Source organism: Anas acuta, chromosome 28 (genome assembly GCF_963932015.1).
Source record: "Anas acuta chromosome 28, bAnaAcu1.1, whole genome shotgun sequence".
Taxonomy (NCBI): Eukaryota; Metazoa; Chordata; class Aves; order Anseriformes; family Anatidae; genus Anas; species Anas acuta.
Window position 1 is genome coordinate 3,317,645 of NC_089006.1, and position 20,125 is coordinate 3,337,769.

The following is a 20,125-nucleotide window of genomic DNA, read 5'->3' on the forward strand; positions in this document are numbered from 1 at the left end:
GCTCCCCGCCCGGCTTGGAGGGGGGGGTGGGGCCGGGCCGGGCCGAGCCCGCCCCGCGCCGCGTTTGGGCCTCGCGGGGAGCCGTAGCGGGCGCGTGTGGGCCGCGGCCTGGTCCGGCGCCTGAGGTGAGTGCGGGGGGGGGGGGGGTTTCATCTCCCCTTTCCCTAAAGCTGCTCTCTGAGGGCGAGGCGAGCTCTCCAGAGGAGCCCTCACAGCGCGCGCTGTGGCTCCGGGGTCCTGTCAGGTGGCTCGGATGCCCCAAAGGCGCCGCAGCGAGCGCACCTTGCGGCCCTTTTGGGCTTTGCGAGGTGTGTGTGGGGCAGCGCCTTCACCCTGCGCCTCGTCACTGGCACAGCCGGGGCTGCAAACAGCCGGGAGCCGTTCCCCTGACGGGATTTCTCCTCCCCTGCCCGCCGCAAGCGCAGCAAGGTAAAATGAGCCGAAGTCTCTGCGGGCTGGCGGCTTCCCGCATTCCCGAAGCAGAAAATCTGGAGCTTGTTGTCCAAAGATGCGTTGTGCCGTAGGTGAAAGAGTGCAAAGCGACCAGACAAAACTCCCGTCCTTGGGTGGGAGGGTATTTTCCCATCCCATGTGCTAACAGCTTTAAACATTGCTCTGTGCAGTCCAACCCGCTTGGATGTGCGTAGCACCAGCACTGCAGGTAACCGCGGATCCCACAGAGACAGCTCTTCCAACTGAGGAATTACGGAGTAATTATCTTGCTCTGACTGTACCGTGTGTCTAACCACAACCAAGAACTCTTACAGCATCTCGTTTGGGTATTGTCATTCTCTTCTAAGAAAGTGGATGGAGAAGACCTTGAATGCAAACGGCGTTGATTTAACTGATGTACTTACTTTTGTGCCTCCGTTGCATCACAATTGCTTTTTTTTTTTCCTCCTGTTGTAACCAAAGATGTCTGAGCAGTAGATACTCATATGTGGTTATTCTGAAGCTGAAAGCATAGGAGCATTTTCAATCTCTGCCTTATTCCAGTTTCTTCGAAGTATTCGCTGTGTAGCCCTTGCTGTTACATTTCTAACAGCTGCAGTTGAAATAAACGCCCATCCCCAGGAAAAGGATCTGTCTTCCTCTTGAGAAAAATGAAATATCTTTACCTATCAAATAAGTTGCTTGTTTTTCTCCCCAAATGCTTTTCCAAAATAGCAACATAACTAACAATATTTTTTCAGTTAGGCAAATTATGCTGACTAATAGTCAACTGTATTTCTGTAGAACATTCTGAGAGCTTGTGTGAATTATTTGTGTGCTTGGACTTTAACCTCTGTGGGCAGGAGTGATTCTGCCCCAGGCTAAGATACATTAATCAAAACAATGGAAAATTCACTTCTGTCTCTGCAGGAAAAATGCTGAGGAGTCTGAAGAGGTTTGTCTGCCATCCTCTGAAGGTAAGTCTTGTGGCAGCATGGTGCTGCTTCCAGGACTTCAGCTGTCCTGTGACCTAGAACAACAGTCTACAACTATAAAAAGTGATGTCTCTTATAAACTGACTGTGCAAGCTCCCGTTATGGAGAGAGACCACTGAGTGTGTTATACCTACGTTTCTCTCCCTTCCTGTAAACATGTGGGACAGCAAGTGTGTGAGTGAGTCTGGGCAGTTGGCTCCAGTGAGATGCCTGTTAAATGACTGAGTCTAGCATCCTGAAACATCCGGAATGCTGAAGAGTCTGTATCTTGGATACAAGCATATCCCAGAAAACAGAGTACCCACTTGCTCTGCACTGCTGGAAAATACAAAGGAAGAAGCCCTTTCTTGATGCAGAAGAACCAATCTTTCACAAAGGCTGTGTTGCTGGTGGGAAGATAAGCTTCCCAAAGATGGCTTAGTGCTTCAGGTGGGTGTAGGAATATTAGTTCTGTCACAACACTGCAGCAGCACTATGTTATTAGTAAAGCTTCCTTATATTATACGCAGCATAATGAATTAATGTTGCATATCTGAAGTGACTTCCTAAAGCTAAGAATTTCAATTGTTTAGTTTTCTGTTGGCTTTGAAATGTTTTTTTTTCATTAGTACATAGTGATTATGCACCGGTTGAAGAGGAAGACTGTTGAAGTCCTTGCTTCCGGAGACAAGATCCTGGCTGTTACAGTGTGGGGTTTATCATGGCAGCCTGTATGAAATCAGCAGTCTTTTCTAGAGACTTATATGTAGCATCATGTAGGAACAGCTCCACCTTATGGCACATGACTTTATGATTAATCTCTGTGTACCACGTGATAGTTTGCTGCCATTTCAGGGATCTGAGTTAAACTACTATCCTTTTGCAGATGGAAACTTACTATAAAGTCCACTCTGTGTTGTTGGGATAAGCTGTGTTAAAAGATGACACGACAATGTGAGAGCTTTGCATGCACGCTAAGATTTACTATGCAGACCTACAGTGAACAGATGTGTGCATGTGTTTGTGTCATTCTGTGTAAAGTGATGGGATTGGTGTTAAGCATTGTCTTCTGTTCAGGAGAAGGGACCGAGTGACGTCTTGCTTGCTACTCTAGAAAGTCAGAATATATAATGCATTAAAAGTGATATTTTATGTCATTCAGAGGTACTCTTCTGTAGCTTTGTTTTATCCAGATGTGCCTATGCCTGAGGCCAACAAGGCAAGCATCCTGGTGGGGGTCTGTTATAGACCGCCGAACCAGGATGAGGAGACGCTTGAGGAATTCTACAGGCAGCTGGCAGAAGTTGCAAAATCATCAGCTCTTGACCTTGTGGGGGACTTCAACTTCCCAGACCTATCCTGGACATGCAATACAGCGCAGAGGAAGCAGTCTAGGAGGTTTCTGGAGAGACTGGTGGGAGATGTGGTGGTTGGAAGCTGTCTTGGGCAGAGCGACCGTGAAATGGTGGAGTTCCCTATTCTTGGTGAAGCCAGGAAGGGGACCAGTAAAACCGCTGTATTGGACTTCCAGAGGGCTGACTTTGAGCTGTTCAGGACACTGGTTGGCAGAGTCCCTTGGGAGGCGGTTCTGAAGGGCCGAAGAGTCCAGGAAGGCTGGGCGCTCTTCAAGGAGGAAATCTTAATGGCACAGGAGTAGTCTGTCCCCATGTGCCCAAAGACGAGCTGGCGGGGAAGAAGACCAGCCTGGCTGAACAGAGAATTGTGGCTTGAGCTTAGGAGAAAAAAGAGGGTTTATAATCTTTGGAAAAGAGGGCGGGCCACTCAGGAGGGCTATAAGGATGTTGTGAGGCTGTGCAGGGACAAAACTAGAAAGGCCAAAGCTCATCTGGAGCTCAATCTGGCTACTGCCGTTAAAGACAACAGAAAATGTTTTTACAAATACATCAGCACAAAAAGGAGGACTAAGGAGAATCTCCATCCTTTACTGGATGCGAGGGGAAACTTAGTCACAAAAGATGAGGAAAAGGCTGAGGTGCTTAATGCCTTCTTAGCCTCAGTCTTTAGCGGCATAACCAGTTGTTCTCTGGGTACCCAGTACCCCGAGCTGGTGGGAGGGGATGGGGAGCAGAATGTGGCCCTCACTATCCATGAGGAAATGTTTGGTGACCTGCTACGGCACTTGGATGTACACAAGTCGATGGGGCCAGATGGGATCCACCCGAGGATGCTGAGAGAACTGGCAGAGGAGCTGGCCAAGCCGCTTTCCATCATTTATCAACAGTCCTGGCTATCAGGGGAGGTCCCAGTGGTCCCCATCTACAAGAAGGGCCAGAGGGTAGACCCGGGGAACTATAGGGCAATGATGCTGGTGAGGGGTTTGGAGATCAAGTCTTACGAGGAGTGGCTGAAGGAGCTGGGTTTGTTCATCCTGGAGAAGAGGAGGCTCGGGGCGATCTTATCGCTCTCTATAGGTACAATAAAGGAGGCTGTAGTGAGGTGGGGGTTGGTGTGTTCTCCTATGTGCCTGGTGACAGAACGAGGGGGAATGGGCTTATGTTGCACCAGGGGAGTTTTAGTTTGGATGTTAGGAAGAACTTCTTTACCGAAAGTGTTGTTAGACATTGGAACAGGCTGCCCAGGGAAGAGGTGGAGTCACCATCCCTGGAAGTCTTTAAAAGATGTTTAGATGTAGAGCTTAGGGATATGGTTTAGTGGGGACTGTTAGTGTTAGGTCAAAGGATGGACTCGGTGATCTTGCAGGTCTCTTCCAACTGAGATGATTCTGTGATTCTATGCATGAATTTTGTAAACACAGTAATTCACAAAATGCAAATTTGTGTCTCTCAAATCCAGGGTAACTGTTAGTAGAGTGGAATTCTCTTACTCTAGGACCTTACCTTGGTTTGGTAGCACTTTGAAGACTTAGGAAGGATTTCATGTCTGCATGTACTTAGAAGCTGCTTCTACAGCCCAGCATTATCTCAAGTCCACAGTGGAAAAGTTCCAAACCGCTGGAAGGCTACGTAGTGATTATGAGGAAGATGTCATGCTAAGGGGCAGACCAGTGATATTCTAACACGGTATCTTTCCAGGACTTTGTAATGTAAAGATGGGGTCTGTTCTGCTGATAAAAAAAATAGAAGTTCTGCATATCTGGCTGTGAGAACAGAGAACTGGACTTCATTACAAAGTCCATCTCACGCTTGCGTGCTGTCTTACTGTGCTGCCTCCTACTCCTTTTGTAGGACTTCCCAATAATGGGCTTTTGTACCACAGAGAATCCAACTTCTGATCTTGTGAGGTTGCATTTTTCAAAAGTGTTCTTGGTAATACTGGTTGGATTAAGCATCGTTCAACTGAATTCTTGAGCTATATCTAGATGCATATAAAAACTGACCATAGAGCATGAAGTTAATGCTAGTTTAATTTTCATTCTGTGTAACACAGGTGAGGGACAAGGCTTTGTGTGGTACTGCAGGTAGAAGATGCCCAGAGTGCAGTAACCTTATCTTTTCTCTTAAATGAGCAGAACACATGGCCCTGAGATATCCACTTGTGATTTGAGGAGGCGAGAGCATAAAATGCTCAAAGAAAATGAGAGAGCCTGAACTTCTAGACTAAGAGTGACCTAGGGGTGAAATGTTCTGGGTGAATAGGTGACAATAGTTGCACGTTGTACTTATTCATGTATTAAATTAGCATCTTAGTGTCTTGCTCCAGGCTGTAAATTAAGTCACTTAAAATAGTCAAATAAGATATCCTAATTGATCATTTGAATTTAAGGAGGAAAAGAACACCGTGGGAACAAGAGAAGATGGTATTAAAATGTGATGATAAAAATCAATATTTATTGTTCTTCCATATTTACACCGCCGCTGTTCATTACAGAGGTACACAGCATTGAGTACAAGACTGTTAACTCCTTCCTTTCCCCCCCTATTTTTTTTTAATAATGTGCTGAAATGCTGAATGAAGAGTCCATTGTGTATTTAATGGGGGATGTGGGGTAATCTGACATCACACTTTCTTCTGAGCCCTTGTGGCTCTCAGATGACCCCCTGAGGAAAACTTGGATGACAGCAGAATTGCATCATGCTGCGTGGAACTGAAACAGCTGTTCCTGTCTCTAAGCTTGAGTTTACGACTCCTCTCATCTATGCACACAGACAAAATAGGAAAATACTTGCTCTGTTTATACTCGGGGCCTGCAACTGTTCCAGTCAGTAATATGGAGGGTAATTTCAGTTTTGGTCGCTTTGGTCTCAGCCGCTGGAATATAAGCATTTTTTAATCATTGATGAAGCTAATTTTTTCATATTTTCTTGCACTATAACATAATAAAATGCTTCTCCTTCCACTGCTCGCTTTCTTACCTGTTGTGGCTAGGCTTTATGGGCATGCTTCAGGAGCCTGTCTATGGAGAAAAGAATTAATCAGCTTAGCTGGCTGTTTCAGTTTCTCAGCCACATCTGTATTATAATGAAAGAGTCTGTATGCAGGGACACAGTTAGGAAAATCAGTGCAGGGAATGTAATTATAAATATCAAATAGTGGGCAGCGCTGTGCTAATCCCTCAATAATTAAGGTGATTATGGATTACCAGACAGCTTGAATTTTCAAGGTAGTAGCTACTGTTCATCAGTGTAGGCAGAAACATAATGGGAACTTCCCAGCAATAAGGCCCTAATGGCTGTACGTGTGCTCTTAAGCAACCTCAAAGGGGATAACTCGTTTTGGTGCAGGATTTGGCCCTTTAGATGACCTAAGTGAACAGATACAGTTTAGAAGCAGGCATCTAAATATGAAATATGGTTTTAAAGTGCTTGTTTTTTTCATGATGAGTTTACACTCTAAATGTGAGTTCCTCTTCTGATTGCAGAGACTTTTGCTTTGTGTTGCGTGGTACCTAGAGCCTATCACAATGTGCATGCAGTGGGTGCTCAAAACAAATTCATGTCTGGTTTTCACTGCTACCAGTCTTCGACTGCTGAGAAGTTGGTTGTCTGACTGCGTTTTTCTTTCCGTAGTTGGATCATGGATATGCTCTCCATGCAGCAGCCAAAGATTGCTTCAGTTCTGTCCTCAGCCAGGATGTCCAAATCCCAGCAGAAGGACCAAGAGCAGTTTTCTATACCAACGAGTCTGACCCGGTGAGTAACTGCCAGGATTGTTATTGTCAAACAGCAGGTGTGTACATCCCAACAGCGTGTGGATGCAACGGAGCCAGGAGTGCTTGCTGGGACTGGGTTGTTCTGGTAAACATCAGGGAAGGCAGCACAAAGACCTAGTAACAGGCATCTAGACCATAATGCCCAGCCCAAAGGAAAACAGGCAATGTCTGTGCAGTTTAAAACAAGGCAGGGCTGGTCCTGTCTCAAAGCTCCTAGGAACAAGTATTGATTCCTTCTCTATAGTTGCGTAGACAAAATAGACTGTATATTGCAGAGCCTCAGATGTGGCTTAGCTTGTCATCAGACACCATTAATTTCAACTCCAAGGTTATCCTTCCCTGACTAACCTCCCCCAATTGCCTATGGAGGGGGATAAAAAATACACCCCAGATGACTTCAGCACAGGATAGCTCTCCAGCCTTACACTCTTCATCTTGAGCACAAAATGAAGTGGGATAAAGGAATGGAATAAGCCTTTGAGATGCTTTTCTGCTGCCTCTGTAATTGGAGTCTTTCAATGCTGATTCCTCTGGGGTCTCTATGGAAACAGCAGCATGCAGATGATCTTGCTCATGTGGTCGGAGTGTCTCTATAGATCGCACAGGAGAGTCCAGATGGCAAGAATTGTCTCCACTGTCCTGTACCTACAATTTATGTTGCCAGGCAACTGGCTTTGGCATTCTGGCTTCACGTGCTGATGTTTGGCGACATCCACCATTGCTTACTAATTTATCAGCTCAGCATTCCTCAGACTTGCTGTATTGCAGATTGCATGTTGCAGCGGATCAGCTCCGCTGGCTTGCTTCATCAGCAAACCTGATAGTTCTAAGTGCAATCATACTTGTGCACAGTAAAGACCCATTAAAAATGGATTAAGAAGGCCAGCCGAAAACTAAATTTTTAATAAGACTTAGTATTTATATACCTTTCCATTAGCAAAACTCAAAGTGACTAAACATGATGATAAAGATACTGACCCACTTTGCAGGTGTAGGAGCTGAAGAGTGAACAAATTTGCCTAAAGTTATGCAGCAGGTCAATGATGAAAATGAGAATAAAAATGATCTCTGGAGTACTGCCTGTCTGTTCTAGTCCGTAGATAACGCTGCCATGCAAAAACACAGCTGCTGCTAGTCTGTGTCAAATGGAGATACACACTCCTTAATCAAGTAACAGATACTTAGTGAAATTATCTAGTTATGGACTTAAAGTACACTTGAATCTAGCAGACAACTCTGAGGGCAATCACATTACTGTCCAGGTATTGCGGTGGTCAGAAGTAGAAGCAGACTAATAACAGATTACATACATTCATAAAGCACAGGGCTGCTGGTGCCCACGAAACACAATGGCTCATACACAAGTTGAAGCAATCTGCCTATTGCCTGGTAGGATATACTTTAGACTCTTCCTAAGCGTCTGCCAGTAATTTTCTGATACTATTTCTGCCTTGCTTTATTTAATATTCAAGTTCTTCTGACTTACTGTAAACATCTACTTGTTTTGATTGAGCACCCTCACAAGCCTTCTGGGTGCAGAAAAGAGGTATCAGGCTATCTGGAGCCTTACAGTTTGCATTTTACCTTCCCAGGCCAACCACACAGAACACCACGAGGGTCGCCACTATAGCATTCCTCTTGAGGAGGTGAAAGCTGTTTTTCCACATGGACTGCCCTACCGTTTCCAGCAGCAGGTACTTTTGTCTTAAAGTAGATTTGTAGGGAGTGGACTGGTACTAGGGAAGAACTGATCCATCAACTACCATGCTTTTCTGTTGGAATAAGACAGAGTGGTAGGTGTGCTAATTATTGAGCTGAAAAAAAAATATGCAAGAGTGCAATTATTCCTGGTCCTCAGCAGCATTTTCTACATCTCAAAGATACAAGTCAGTCTAACCAAAACAGTGGCAGAAGGACACATGGATTCTACCTTAGGCAACGTTCCTTCCAATGTTTTCCACCTATAACTTTTGAATACATAATGAATTACAGAAATATTTTTCCACAATTACGTTTCTGTATGAAATGGGGTAGCTCAGGAAAAAATCTTATCAGCAACAGACATCTTGCTTATCGATTTCTGTTGTGAGACTGATCATGCCATGACTGGATCAGGCTTTGTAAACACGTAACATAGACCAACTGACTTTAGGAACAGATTTCTTATCCAAGTTAGCAATTCTGCGTGGTCATATTTTGATTCATTGACACTACTGAAGCACTATGCTTTTAGTCTCGCACTCACTAGCTTTCTTACACTCAGCATTTTCCCAATTCAGACTGCAGTTGGAACCTCCTAATTTCTCAATGTGCCTGTTGCTAGGCTTAAGATAACACAGAAGGGAGAGCGTGTCTACTACTACAGCTTGGTAGCTTGCAATATTCAAGTCTTGGGTCTGTAAGAAACATTTTTAATATTACAGAAAAGATGGGAAGTGAAAAGAAAACATTATTTAACATCTTAGATGCTTGGCTTTTTGATAACAGGCCTGATGAAGTATTACAGCTATTTATCCAAGGCTTGGGAATACTGAGAAATACAAAAGTATTGTTTAGGTTTTATATTTGAAAGTAGTTGGCTGTTTTTTCAGCCTGAGATTACAGAAGAACCTTAGTGTAAATTGCTGTATTTCTGGTAAAATCACCTCTTTACAAATTTGTTCTAGTCTGGGAGGTTGAGAGACCGGAGTGCAGACTGGTTATAACTACCATAGAAGTTTGATGTGGAACTTAGAATGGCCCTTACGAATATATTAGAGATGATCGTATAGAGTAACACCAAAAATGTCATGATGAACCAAGGCATAATGGAGTTTTCCTTCAGCTGGAACCATCCGGGGAAGGGCCCTTGGCAGTGTCAGAGATGGAGTCATGCTAGGAACAGCTGTTGTGTGCTGGCATGTGGCTTCTTATTCATGTTCTGTTCCTTTTTTCAGGTGAAGACCTTCAATGAAGCCTGCCTCATGGTGCGAAAACCAGCTTTGGAACTTCTCACTTACCTGAAAAACTCCAACTTTGCCCACCCAGCTGTCAGATATGTGATCTGTATCTTTTATCACTTACTAGATAGTAGAATACAAGTTAAACACAAGCAGGTGAGATTACACACATGATGAGATCACACACATTTGATTACTGCTGAGTACCGTGGTTTAGTCTTTAGGGGGTGGTTCTATCACGCCTGTTGTCAGCAAAAAATCCTCTGAGGAGTTCCTGAAGCTTGTCTGTGGCACAAATAAATGTGTGCAAATCTGACTTAAGGTCCATAAACAGTGGTATCAGCACAGCTGAGGGAATGGCTATCAATTAACAGTCAACTAATGCTTCTTAGCGTTTTGTTGGAGACTTTCCTTGACAGACTGTGTTGGAGATGGTGAGAGAGGAACAGGGAAAACCATGACCCTGTGCCATGTAGTTCACTACTGCGCGAGGCAAGGCTGGCTGGTGCTGCACATCCCAGATGGTAAGACCACTGATGCTGTCTGTAACTACATCACATACACTTGCCTATCTGGAATATGCTGCTTCAAGAGAAAGCTGCATGGTAGGCCAGTGCCAATTATCTTTGTTTTTCTGCAGTGGAGAAGATTTACTAAGCACACATAAAAAAAAAACAAAAAAACACCAAAAAAATAAAGTGGAACACAATGTGGCATTCATCTATAAGAAGGGTCCTAAGGAGGACCTGGGGAACTACAGGCCTGTCATCCTGACCTTGGTGGCAGGAAAGGTGGTAGAATGGGTAATTTTGAATGGAATCACACCATGTGCAAGACAAGTAGGGTATCAGGCCCAGTCAGCATGCATTCATGAAAGGCAAGTCTTGCCTGAGCAACGTCATCTCCTTCTACGACAAGGTGATCCACCTGGTGCATGAAGGAAAGGCTGTTGATGTAGTCTACCTAGACTTCAGCATATTCTTTCTATGTAGCAGAATAAGGATAAGAGAGAGAGACCCGTCCACTCAACTTACACAATTATTGTGATTAAAAATGGCAACTGTTTTATTTTGCTTACAGCTCATCTCTGGGTGAAAAACTGCAAGGAGCTTATGCAGTCTTCCTATAAAAAGGAGCGACTTGATCAGCCTTTGCAAGCATCTTCCTGGCTCAAGAACTTCAAAACCTCAAATGAGCACTTTCTAAAAGAGGTTTGTAGAGTCGTCTTGGTTAGTAGCTAAGAACTATCCACAGGATCGTATCTCAGGAACTACATGTGCATGTTGGTCTTCCAGACTTTGAAGACCTGGACATGAAATCTAGACTTGCACATTTTTGAGAAGTGCTTCATGTATTAATGCACGCACTCATATTGCATACAAACCCTACCCATCACTTGAATGCAATTTTTTGTAGAAAAAGAAGTACTATAAATCCCCCTCTGGGGATGGCTATTTGAGCTGAAATCTTTGCACAGATTCTGCTTTAGACGTTAACTCCAGAAAAGAAGCAGGAATCTTGCCATCCAGAGCTGTGAAGCTACCTCTGTGCTCCCTCATTCCTGATTTAATCCTTCTCTTACACAGATAAAAACACAACAAAAATATGTGTGGGGCAAACGAGAAAGTACGGAGCAGGGCAGACCACTGGGTGAAGTGGTAGAACAGGTAAGGAGTAACAACTGTTTCTGGCTTTGATTTGCCTTTTATTAGAAAATTCCATTATTGCATTTGTAAAACAATACTGCTTCTAAAAAACCTTACAAACAACATTCTAGGAAGCAGAAGACATTTTCCTTTCAACAAGGTCTCCATATAAACAATAATGGAATTCGTGTTGGATCTCTAACGGGATATGTAAACCCAACTTGGGTAGAAGCAAAAATTAGAACTTCAAAGTTCCTACATTGTTTACTATGAGACCAGGTTGCTCCTTTGAAAGGAAAGAACAGACTTGACTGTTGTTACATCTTCCTTACTGCTTAGGAAGGACAGATAGTGCCCAGAGTTGCCAACATCATCTATTGATGAGAACAACCTGAGTTATGTTTCTTTTCCTACTCTAAGGGTTTAGCCCGAGTGAGGAGTGCCAGCGATGCTGTAGGGGTGGTGCTGAAAGAGATAAAGCAGCAATGTCATCTTGGTTCGTTTAGAGTTCTTGTGGCAGTGGACGGAGTCAACGCGCTCTGGGGAAGGACTACGTTAAAAAAAGAAGACAAAAGCCCTGTAAGAAGTGATTTGCTCTGATGAAATTTCTGTGTATATGTCTGTACTGCAAGGGAGAGCAGGGGAGGGTGTATTGTTTGAAGTTCAATAGTAATCCCTACTGTAGAACTTGTTACACATAGCGAGGTGCACATTTGGCTTGTCACCTATAGTAAAATGCAGGTTTGGCTTTGCTAGCTCAGAGGGACCTGCAGAATACATGTTCTTTACGCATTTTTTTTCTGAAGAAAGTTCTCTCAATAAGAAGAAGGGATGTATATGTAGTGTTTTGGTAGGAAAGGTTTGGGCACTTCTCTGTAACGTTACTAGGGCTGAATAGTGCTAAGTAAAAGCTAAGGAAAAAATGCATCTAAATGATGCACCCAATAGATATTTCCACTCTAGTTTAAAGTGGGGGGAGAAGAATTTATTTCTTGGATGAAAACTACTGGCAAAAAAAAAAAAAAAAGTCATACCAGACAATTTTCATCAGGTTTCTCCAGAGGAGCTGACACTAGTGTACAACCTAAGGAAGATGATGATGAATAACTGGGTGAGTCTTGTTCTTTACCTTCGGCTGCCTTATTTGCAGCAAAGTTACATGCTGGTACGTGTAAAGCTGCAAACTAACATTGTGCTATTCCTTCAGTGAAGAGAAGCATAAGCACAATGCGACTGTTTAGGGTTAGTATCTCATCAATATTTCTGACATCAGCTAGCAGCAGATGTGTGCCAGAGTATAAGAACAGCTTAAATATGTAATGATGCTTTTCTTGAATGCCAAACTCCAGTTTGGCTCACACTTTCCTGAGGTAGCAGTTTTTAAAAATTCTTAATGACATTTTGTTTTATGATTTTGTTGAACTAATGAGAACTTTTAGTTTCTAGAAACAGTTAAACTTCTTGCTGTAGGAGGTTAATTCCTTCTGCTGCTTTTTCAATCCCCTGCTTTTTAATCTCTCAGGTAGTCTTCAGATTTAAATGTGTACAGAAAAATTCTTTTAAAAGTTTCTTAGATGTTTCAGATGTCATTCTTACTCATAAATGGCATTCATGTTTCAGTGCCAACACTTAAACACTAGCTCTCTTTCCTGTGTGGCATCTATACTTGGAATAGCCATGATTAACATACTTAGGAGCATTATATTGGGTCTATTACACAGAAGTTTGGAATTGAAATAACAGAACAGGGAAGAAAGGACCTCACTTGTTTAGAATCTGTAACTATTTCACAAATGCAAAGTTTGCAGGTAAAATGTGCTGCAATCTACATCTCTTTTAGAATGGAGGTGCTATTGTGACAACACTTAGCCAGACTGGCTCTCTGTTCAAACCAAGTTCTGCATATTTGCCCCATGAGTTACTGGGAAAGGTGAGTTGTGTCTTTTTTTTTTTTTTTTCTTCCCTTTATTTCACATTAGGAAACAAATAAAAATCCTTGTTTTGGAACTGTATGTAGGTCCAAAGATTGCAGGCTTTCTATAATCATCTTCAGATCATACGCATCGTTAGTGTCCTTTGCTTAATTCTGTGTGAGCTCAGACATTCTATCAGACAGCTCCACCAACGCTACGAAGCTGTGCCCGTGTGCTCCTGCCTGTCAGCAGCCTTCCTCTCAGCAGCCACAGGCTTTGCTTTCCCTTCCCTTCCAGGAAGGATTCGACGCTCTGGATCCTTTTGTCCCTGTCCTAGTTCCCAACTACAGCCAGCGGGAATTTGAGAGCTGCTACCACTACTACCTCCATCGCAAATGGCTTCAGCACGAGCAAGGTGGGGCCTGAACCGGCCGAGGGCCGGGCAGAGGCGAGCCGGGGGGTGGCGGCCGCGGAGCCGCATCCTCAGCGCCCTTTCTCGTCCCTCTCTGTCTTGCAGCGCGCACGGAGGCCGGCAAGGAGGAGCTGCGCTTCCTGAGCGGCTCCAACCCGCAGCAGCTGGAGCGCCTGGCGGGGCCGCTGTAGCGCCGTTAAATAAAGGGCGGAGCCGCAGCCGGTGTCTGTGTCGGGGGGGGCCGCGCCGTGACGAGCCTCCGCTTCCGCAGCCCGGCGAGGCGATGGCGGCGGGGGAGGCGGTGACGCTGCAGCTGGGGCCCTACGCGGGCTGCGTGGGCTCCCACTGGTGGGGGCTGCAGGTGGGCGGCGGGAGGAGGCCGGGGGGCACCGGGGGGGGGGCCCGGCGCTCATTCACTCGCTCGCCCCCGCAGGCCGCGGCGCCCCCCGGCCCCGCCGAGCTCGTTGCCGGGACCCTGCTGCGGGCCGCGGGCGGGCGCGAGGAGAGCCGCACGCCGCGCCTCATCGCGCTGGAGCTGAAAGGTAGCGCCGGGAGGGACGGAGGAGGGAGGCCGGGGCGCGGCGGGGCCACCCCGCTCCCCGCTGCTCCCCTCTTGCAGGCGGCGTGGGCTCGCTGGGGCGCGGCGCCGTCTGCCCGGAGGCTCCGGCGGCCTGGTGAGTAGCGGCGGGGGGGGGAGGCCGCCGAGGGGCAGCCGGCAGCCGCCGCCGCTTTGCGTTGTTGCAGGCGCGGGGATGTGGCGAGCTACGTGGAGCAGCCGCCGGCCGGAGGCGCCTCGCCGCGGGACCGCGGGCAGCGGATGGTGAGGGAGGGAGGCAGGGAGGAGCGGGGCCGGGGGTCGGGGCTGCGCCGGGGGCCTCGCCTCGGTTTCCCCGTCCGAGCAGGGCGCCCAGCGCCGCGTCTGGGTGGCGCGCGGAGATCCCCGCGATCTCTCGGGGCTCCCCCGCTCGCTGGGTACCCGTGCCGGGCTCCGTCACCCGCCCGGCCGGGCCGTGCTTCCCGGTGCACCGGCAGAGCCTCGGCAGGACGCGGAGGTTCTGCTGGACGCCGCTGGCAGGAGCCTGCCGCTCGCCGCACCTCCGGGCAGCGCTGGATGGACGTGGATGGGATCCTCCGGAGCCGCCTCCTTGTGGCTGAGCAGCCCCAGCTCTCAGCTTCCCCTCCCCACGGAGGGGCTACAGCCCTGTCTGCGGGCTGGTGTCCGCACCTTGGGCTCTCTCCAGTACGTCCACGAAAAGAAGAGGCAAAGCATCGCGTAATTGCCTTCCCCGGGCTTTTTCTTTAGGGAGATGCTTCTTCTGATGGAAAGAGCAGCTCCGGCACTTCTCTTCAAGGTGTGCACGTGCTTTTTGTGTGTTATATTTTTGTCCTACCTGATATGTACAATCCTGATGGTTTTGGTTTCCTTGCTGAAGATCAAAGAATTGTGGAAAGGTAGAGCAGCCCCCGTGACTGCAGACTGATGGTAGACGGTTTGTCTGAACTAATGCAGGGGCACAAGAGGAAAAGTTACGTGATAGCATTTCTTTGTTTAAAGAAGTAAACAGGTTGAGCAACTGTACCATACAATTTCAGGGGAAGCTTTTTTTCCCCATTTGCCTTTCCTATCCAGGGGATATTCAGAGTGGAAAAGATGTTGGCTCTTCACACTGCTCTCTTTACAGATGCGACTTCTGCCCCTGCACAGCTCGATGTTTCCTGGGATGTTTGCTCAGGCAGCAGCATGCAGGTCTGGTCCGATTACCTCAATGTGCAGCTGCATCCCCGGAGCATCTACGTCATCCAGCAGTACAATCACAACGGGTATGTCTTAGCAAAAGGCTAAAAGGCAACAGCCATTTAGTTCAGAATTTGTTATCCAGAACAGGATCTTAATTTTGGCTTCAGGTGAATATTAAGATAGAGTAGAATAAGAGCTTTTTCTACTTTTTAGGGAGTCTGGTCGTCTAGAAGCCTTTGGACAAGGTGAAAGGCTCCTGCAAGAGCATGGCTGCGTCGAGGAGCTGGAAGATCGGTTGCACTTCTATGTCGAAGAGTGTGATTATCTGCAGGTTTGATATCTCAGTCCACCCCACCCCTTTCTTTTTAAACAAACTTCTTTTAAGATTAAACAGAAACTTATGTCATATCTCTTGTTTTACACAGGGATTTCAAGTCCTCTGTGACCTATACAGTGGGTTCTCTGGAGTTGGTGCCAAGGTGACAGAATTGCTCTATGATGAGTATTCAGGAAAAGGTATCCTGACCTGGGGCTTGACTCCAGTCATACATAACATGGGGGTAAGTAACTGAAAAAAAACACAAGTTAAAAGCAAGTAAAGCTATCATGCATCTCATTTGCATCTTTAAGAATACATTTGTTGGATTTTTCTCCCTAGGATTTTCAGAAGAATTTTTACAGGCTGATGAACACAGTCCTAGGAATTGTACACCTCTCCAGTCACAGCTCGCTGTTTTGCCCAATGTCGCTCAATGGGAGTCTAGGACTCAAGCCACAACCTCCCATTACATTTCCCTACATTAACTATGATGTATGTACTGTGTAGCAGTTTACCTAAAAAATGCTTTCTTTAGTAGCTTACAGCGTTACGACTTGATGCTCAAAATATTTTCTGCATATTTTTAGTTGTGTATTTTATAATGGTGCTCTCCTAAGCACAAATGATTTTTCTCCTGTCAGTAGACCCAACTGCTGGCTTACTATTCATTTTAACTTTTAAAAAGATTAACGAGTTTCTCTTTTTGCATGCTTTTAGTTAGTATACTATTTTTAGTTTCTGCACTGAAAAAAATACTTTACTCGCCACTCTTAGATCCTGTTCCATGTTATTATTTGCATTATTACTGTTAACTTTTAATTGTCAGTCTGTTGCAGCTGAAACTAGATTTCTGAAGTATATTAAATACATGCAAAGCTAGTTCTAAGTCAATAGTCTGCTTGAGGTATGAACAGTACTTCATTCCATTACAGTTTCATCAACTGAACAGAACATGCTTTTAACAGTGTAGGTATTCTAGAGGTGCAGGGTATGCACCTCAAGCCCTGTCCAGGAACTAAAAATCTGCTGACAAGAAAACAAGTTAACAGATTAGTTGTTAGCCAACAGCTGACGCTTACCCAAAATCTTAAATAATGGTTTAGTATATTGTTGTTGTTTTTTTTTTTTTTTATATATATATATAGGCTGTTGTTTAAATTAACTGCTTTTTGTATGTATTTTTAAGGAACAGAAGAGTTTAAACTTGTCCTGTAACAGTTCTATTTGTATCTTCCATAGGCGTCACTTAACTACCACAGCAGTGCAATTTTGGCAGCAGCACTTGATACCCTTACCGTTCCTTACCGACTCTGTTCCTCTCGGGGCTCTATGATGCATCTTGCTGAAACACTTAATTTCTCTGGGAGAAAGGTAAGGGCTCAGAGAACAGCACCCTTTAACTCTTTCAGCTTTACCTGAGCTACTGCTGTAAACAAGAGCTGGTGTTATTCTACTTCATGTACATGCAGCAATGTAAGCACCTTCTTTATAGGACAGAGGCCTGTGTCAGAAGCATGGGGAGCATATTACAGACCATGAGTTGTCACCCCCCTCTCCAACTCACAGGTTGCAGCTGCGTGGGCTTCTGTTCCCTTTCCTGCTGTGAATGGCCACTCGCTTCCAGATGTTTTACACGCATACCAGCAGGACCTGCCCTGGAAGCTGCTGTCTTCGTGTAGGGAGCAAAACGTCAGCTGCTGTTTTGCTCAGTCTGTTGTGCTAAGAGGAATTAGCAAAGAAGGTCACACCAGGTAATCAAAGTTTGCACTACACTTTTCCTTCAGAACTCTGGCAACTTCTGACTTAAATTCGTATAAAATTACTGCCTTTCCATTAGGAGTGTCAGTTGACTTAAGACAGGCTAGTGATATTATGCTGCTAGTTTAACAGCAAAACAACTAAAGAGCAGTTAAGTCACCACCATCTTCATTCAAGTCCCCCCCTCCACCTGAAAAAAACATGATTTTTTTTCTTTGCAGCAGCTGTCCAGGAAAGCAGCCTACTTCTCCACTCCATGCTTTTGAGACAGCTGAGCAAATTCTGCAGCAGTATTCACACGCTGTGTTTCCTGGGGCATTCAGGTTGGTAAAGTCTCATTAGGGAATACCAACTAGAAAGGGAGGACAGAGTTTTGTGTAACTTTATTCAGTTTCTTCTTTACAGCACATTCCACGTTCTTGAGCAGCCGTGTATGACCCGTCCTCCCTATCCCCGTTTTTTTTCTCCTCTGCTGACCAGACAAGGCTTCCTCCTGGACAAACCTACCAGTTATTCTGCAGCAGGTGATGTGTAGTTAAAGTTACTTTGTAACAGGAAAAAGGGGCAGTAGGGTCTAACAGAGCTAAAGTGTTTTGTTTTTTTTTTTTTCCTTAGAAAGCACTTTGAGTTAGCAGGGCAAAAACTGAGTCAGAAGCACATTTTTTACTATGCTTACTTCAAGTAAAGCAACTGCTTATCAAGAGGATCATTAAGTAGAATAGACTAGGGAAACACAGTTTGATGGCTGTATTTAAACAAAGATATCTTTCCCTGCAGCTGTTGAAAGTATCCCCGTATTAACATCCCTGCAGTCTTCATCTGCTCTGCACACACTCCTCTACAGCTTATACAAAGATGTACAGAAGCTGAATATTCGACGATGGGCCAGCTTTTTCTCTGCAGGAGTAGAACAGGCTGACTTCCACGAGGCTGTAGAGGCACTAAGAACTCTATCACAATGCTATGAGACAGGTTTTGGAGACGATAAATCTGAAGATGAAACAGATTCAGACTGACTCGTCTTTATTACTGGAGATAGGGGAAGGAAGAATATTCTTCAAGATTGCTTTCAAAATAAAGGAAATGGTGCTTGAAGATGGCCCCTCTGCTCCTTCCTTTTAATTTAACCCTATTACAAAGGCTGGCAGAAGTTGTCCCCCTAGTTGAAGTCGTGTTGTAAAGGAGGAAAGCTGCTTCTTCTGGTGGTGGTTGGTTCTTCTAAACTCTGCAAACTCATGTGCTTTGCATGTTAGATTAAGACCACACAATAAATACAATTTGAATTCTGTAACTTTCCCATGTACAATCAACACAAGGGAAAAAAATTACAAAAAAATCATGTGTTCCACATGAAAACAAACATCTTATTATACAGTATTTACACATTCTCTGCAAAGGTCTGATGGCTGAAGTCTTTGTGACAGGCAGATGTCAGTGTCCACAAACATCAGCCCTGTCATTTTGTTTCTGAAGTACCCTGTATAGATTCTGAAGGATGTTAACACTTTCTTTGTTCCTTTAGTTTGATACAGATGGAGAAGTGCTGCTTGTCAGAAGTTACCAAGAAAGTGAACCAAAAAAGGTGCCATATTAAGTACCTGCAAAAGCATTTTTTCCTTTATCCATAGCACCTGTCTAGCAGCAAACTGGCAAACAGCTCTCAGTCAGCAGCTTATCAAACCAGGAAACCCTTAGTCATCAGGTTCTTCTTCAGAAAGCAGCAGATCTTTATCTGACAATTGGTCTGCATTACTAGTACTAGTTGCATCCTCCTCATCTTCAGAACTCCCATCACAGGATGTATGAAACAGCTTCATCAGTTCTCTGAACCTGTGGGATACCTGAAAACCAAGGGAAATTCAAGATGATTAGTGGCCTGAACAGTGATGTGAAATAGAAGTTTCATATTAGGAAGTTCAGGGTTACGTTCTACACAAGACTCAACATAAAGGGAGAGAGAAATGGAAGTGCATAGGGTTGTTTTCTTTGGAAGACAGGTTCCCTGTACTTAAATAGAGGGCTGACAACCCAAGTATCATAATTGAAATACTTCTGGTACCAAATACAAGGCTAGAATACAATGGTAATGTAAAAAGGACCAAGTCAGGCGTTACATTTTTTTTGGTTCCACTGCAAAATACCAGTTTGTTAGCCTTTTGGAAAAAGTCAGAATTTTCCAAAAAACTTCATGAATAGGGAAAGCTGGCAGGCACAGACAAGCACTTAACTCCAGACAGCAAAGCCTAAATACTCAGGGGAAAAAAGATGTAGCTAAACATCAGTTAATAAATAAGGAAACAATTGCAGTTAACTAAGACACAGCAATAAGGAACAAGTTTCAAGGGGATGAAGTAATAATCACCCTTCAAACTGGGTTAACTAAAATGGCTGTGAAGGAAGACAGCCGTGTTACAGACCTTTCAGACAAACAAAATTATTGTCAACAGTACAAATGATTTTGGAATAATATAACACCACCACTTTCCACATGCTGTAGAAAGCCACATAACATTTGATCAAAATGCACTAGAAATGCAGGTATAATTGCATACTTCTTGGGGGAAAAAACAGAAAATACAATCCATATTTGATCTATAGTAGATTCTTAAATGTACATGGTGTTGGTTACCTGACAGAAAAGTTTATAAGAGTCAGAAAAAAAAAAAAAAAAGAATGGATAGCATACAGCAAACAGACACAAATCCTTGGCTAGATTTAAAAAAAAAAAAAAAAAAAAGGCAAAATTCAGGAATAGAAGCATTAGATATGACAAGTGATTGACCCATCTCCTGTGAGTAAGGTGGCTTAATGTGAAATCTCCAACTTAAATCCCTAAAAATGACACACTAATGAAAATAACAGC

The 20,125-nt window shown here is 44.7% G+C and overlaps 3 protein-coding genes and 1 long non-coding RNA gene across 9 annotated transcripts in view; 3 read left to right on the forward strand and 1 right to left on the reverse strand.

The window, feature by feature from the left end:
• The first annotated feature begins 8 nt into the window (after positions 1 to 8).
• DAP3 (death associated protein 3) lies at positions 9 to 13,663 on the forward strand. 2 transcript variants are annotated; one of them, XM_068663061.1, is made up of 13 exons: positions 9 to 125; positions 1,363 to 1,409; positions 6,395 to 6,517; positions 8,130 to 8,231; positions 9,474 to 9,582; positions 9,908 to 10,000; positions 10,557 to 10,687; positions 11,063 to 11,143; positions 11,543 to 11,701; positions 12,174 to 12,233; positions 12,963 to 13,052; positions 13,333 to 13,450; positions 13,553 to 13,663. In XM_068663061.1, exons 2-13 carry the CDS (start codon positions 1,368 to 1,370, stop codon positions 13,636 to 13,638), a joined length of 1,194 nt encoding a protein of 397 aa, XP_068519162.1. In that variant the 5' UTR covers positions 9 to 125; positions 1,363 to 1,367; the 3' UTR covers positions 13,639 to 13,663. The 2 variants fall into 2 exon arrangements, with proteins under 2 accessions (XP_068519162.1, XP_068519163.1); XM_068663062.1 differs by lacking the exon at positions 9 to 125 and adding an exon at positions 204 to 429.
• Positions 1,416 to 2,573, forward strand: LOC137845655 (uncharacterized). Its single transcript, XR_011090244.1, has 2 exons — positions 1,416 to 1,856; positions 2,036 to 2,573. It is a non-coding gene; the product is annotated as an uncharacterized lncRNA (long non-coding RNA).
• Positions 13,664 to 14,065: 402 nt separating the features above from the next.
• On the forward strand, positions 14,066 to 18,357 carry MSTO1 (misato mitochondrial distribution and morphology regulator 1). 2 transcript variants are annotated; one of them, XM_068663053.1, is made up of 12 exons: positions 14,066 to 14,121; positions 14,192 to 14,267; positions 14,751 to 14,799; positions 15,130 to 15,268; positions 15,399 to 15,516; positions 15,611 to 15,745; positions 15,844 to 15,996; positions 16,744 to 16,875; positions 17,071 to 17,255; positions 17,484 to 17,585; positions 17,668 to 17,786; positions 18,040 to 18,357. In XM_068663053.1, the coding sequence occupies exons 2-12, from the start codon at positions 14,265 to 14,267 to the stop codon at positions 18,276 to 18,278; spliced, it is 1,374 nt and encodes a 457-aa protein (XP_068519154.1). In that variant the 5' UTR covers positions 14,066 to 14,121; positions 14,192 to 14,264; the 3' UTR covers positions 18,279 to 18,357. The 2 variants fall into 2 exon arrangements, with proteins under 2 accessions (XP_068519154.1, XP_068519155.1); XM_068663054.1 differs by lacking the exon at positions 14,192 to 14,267 and having other exon boundaries at positions 14,075 to 14,121.
• Positions 17,854 to 20,125, reverse strand: part of LOC137845638 (GON-4-like protein) — a 31,833-nt gene continuing 29,561 nt past the window's right edge. For all 4 annotated transcript variants that reach the window (XM_068663028.1, XM_068663029.1, XM_068663030.1 and 1 more), the window contains one exon: positions 17,854 to 19,103. In XM_068663028.1, coding sequence (XP_068519129.1) covers positions 18,954 to 19,103 — 150 coding nt within the window. In that variant the 3' untranslated portion in view covers positions 17,854 to 18,953. The remainder of the gene's footprint in view (positions 19,104 to 20,125) is intronic.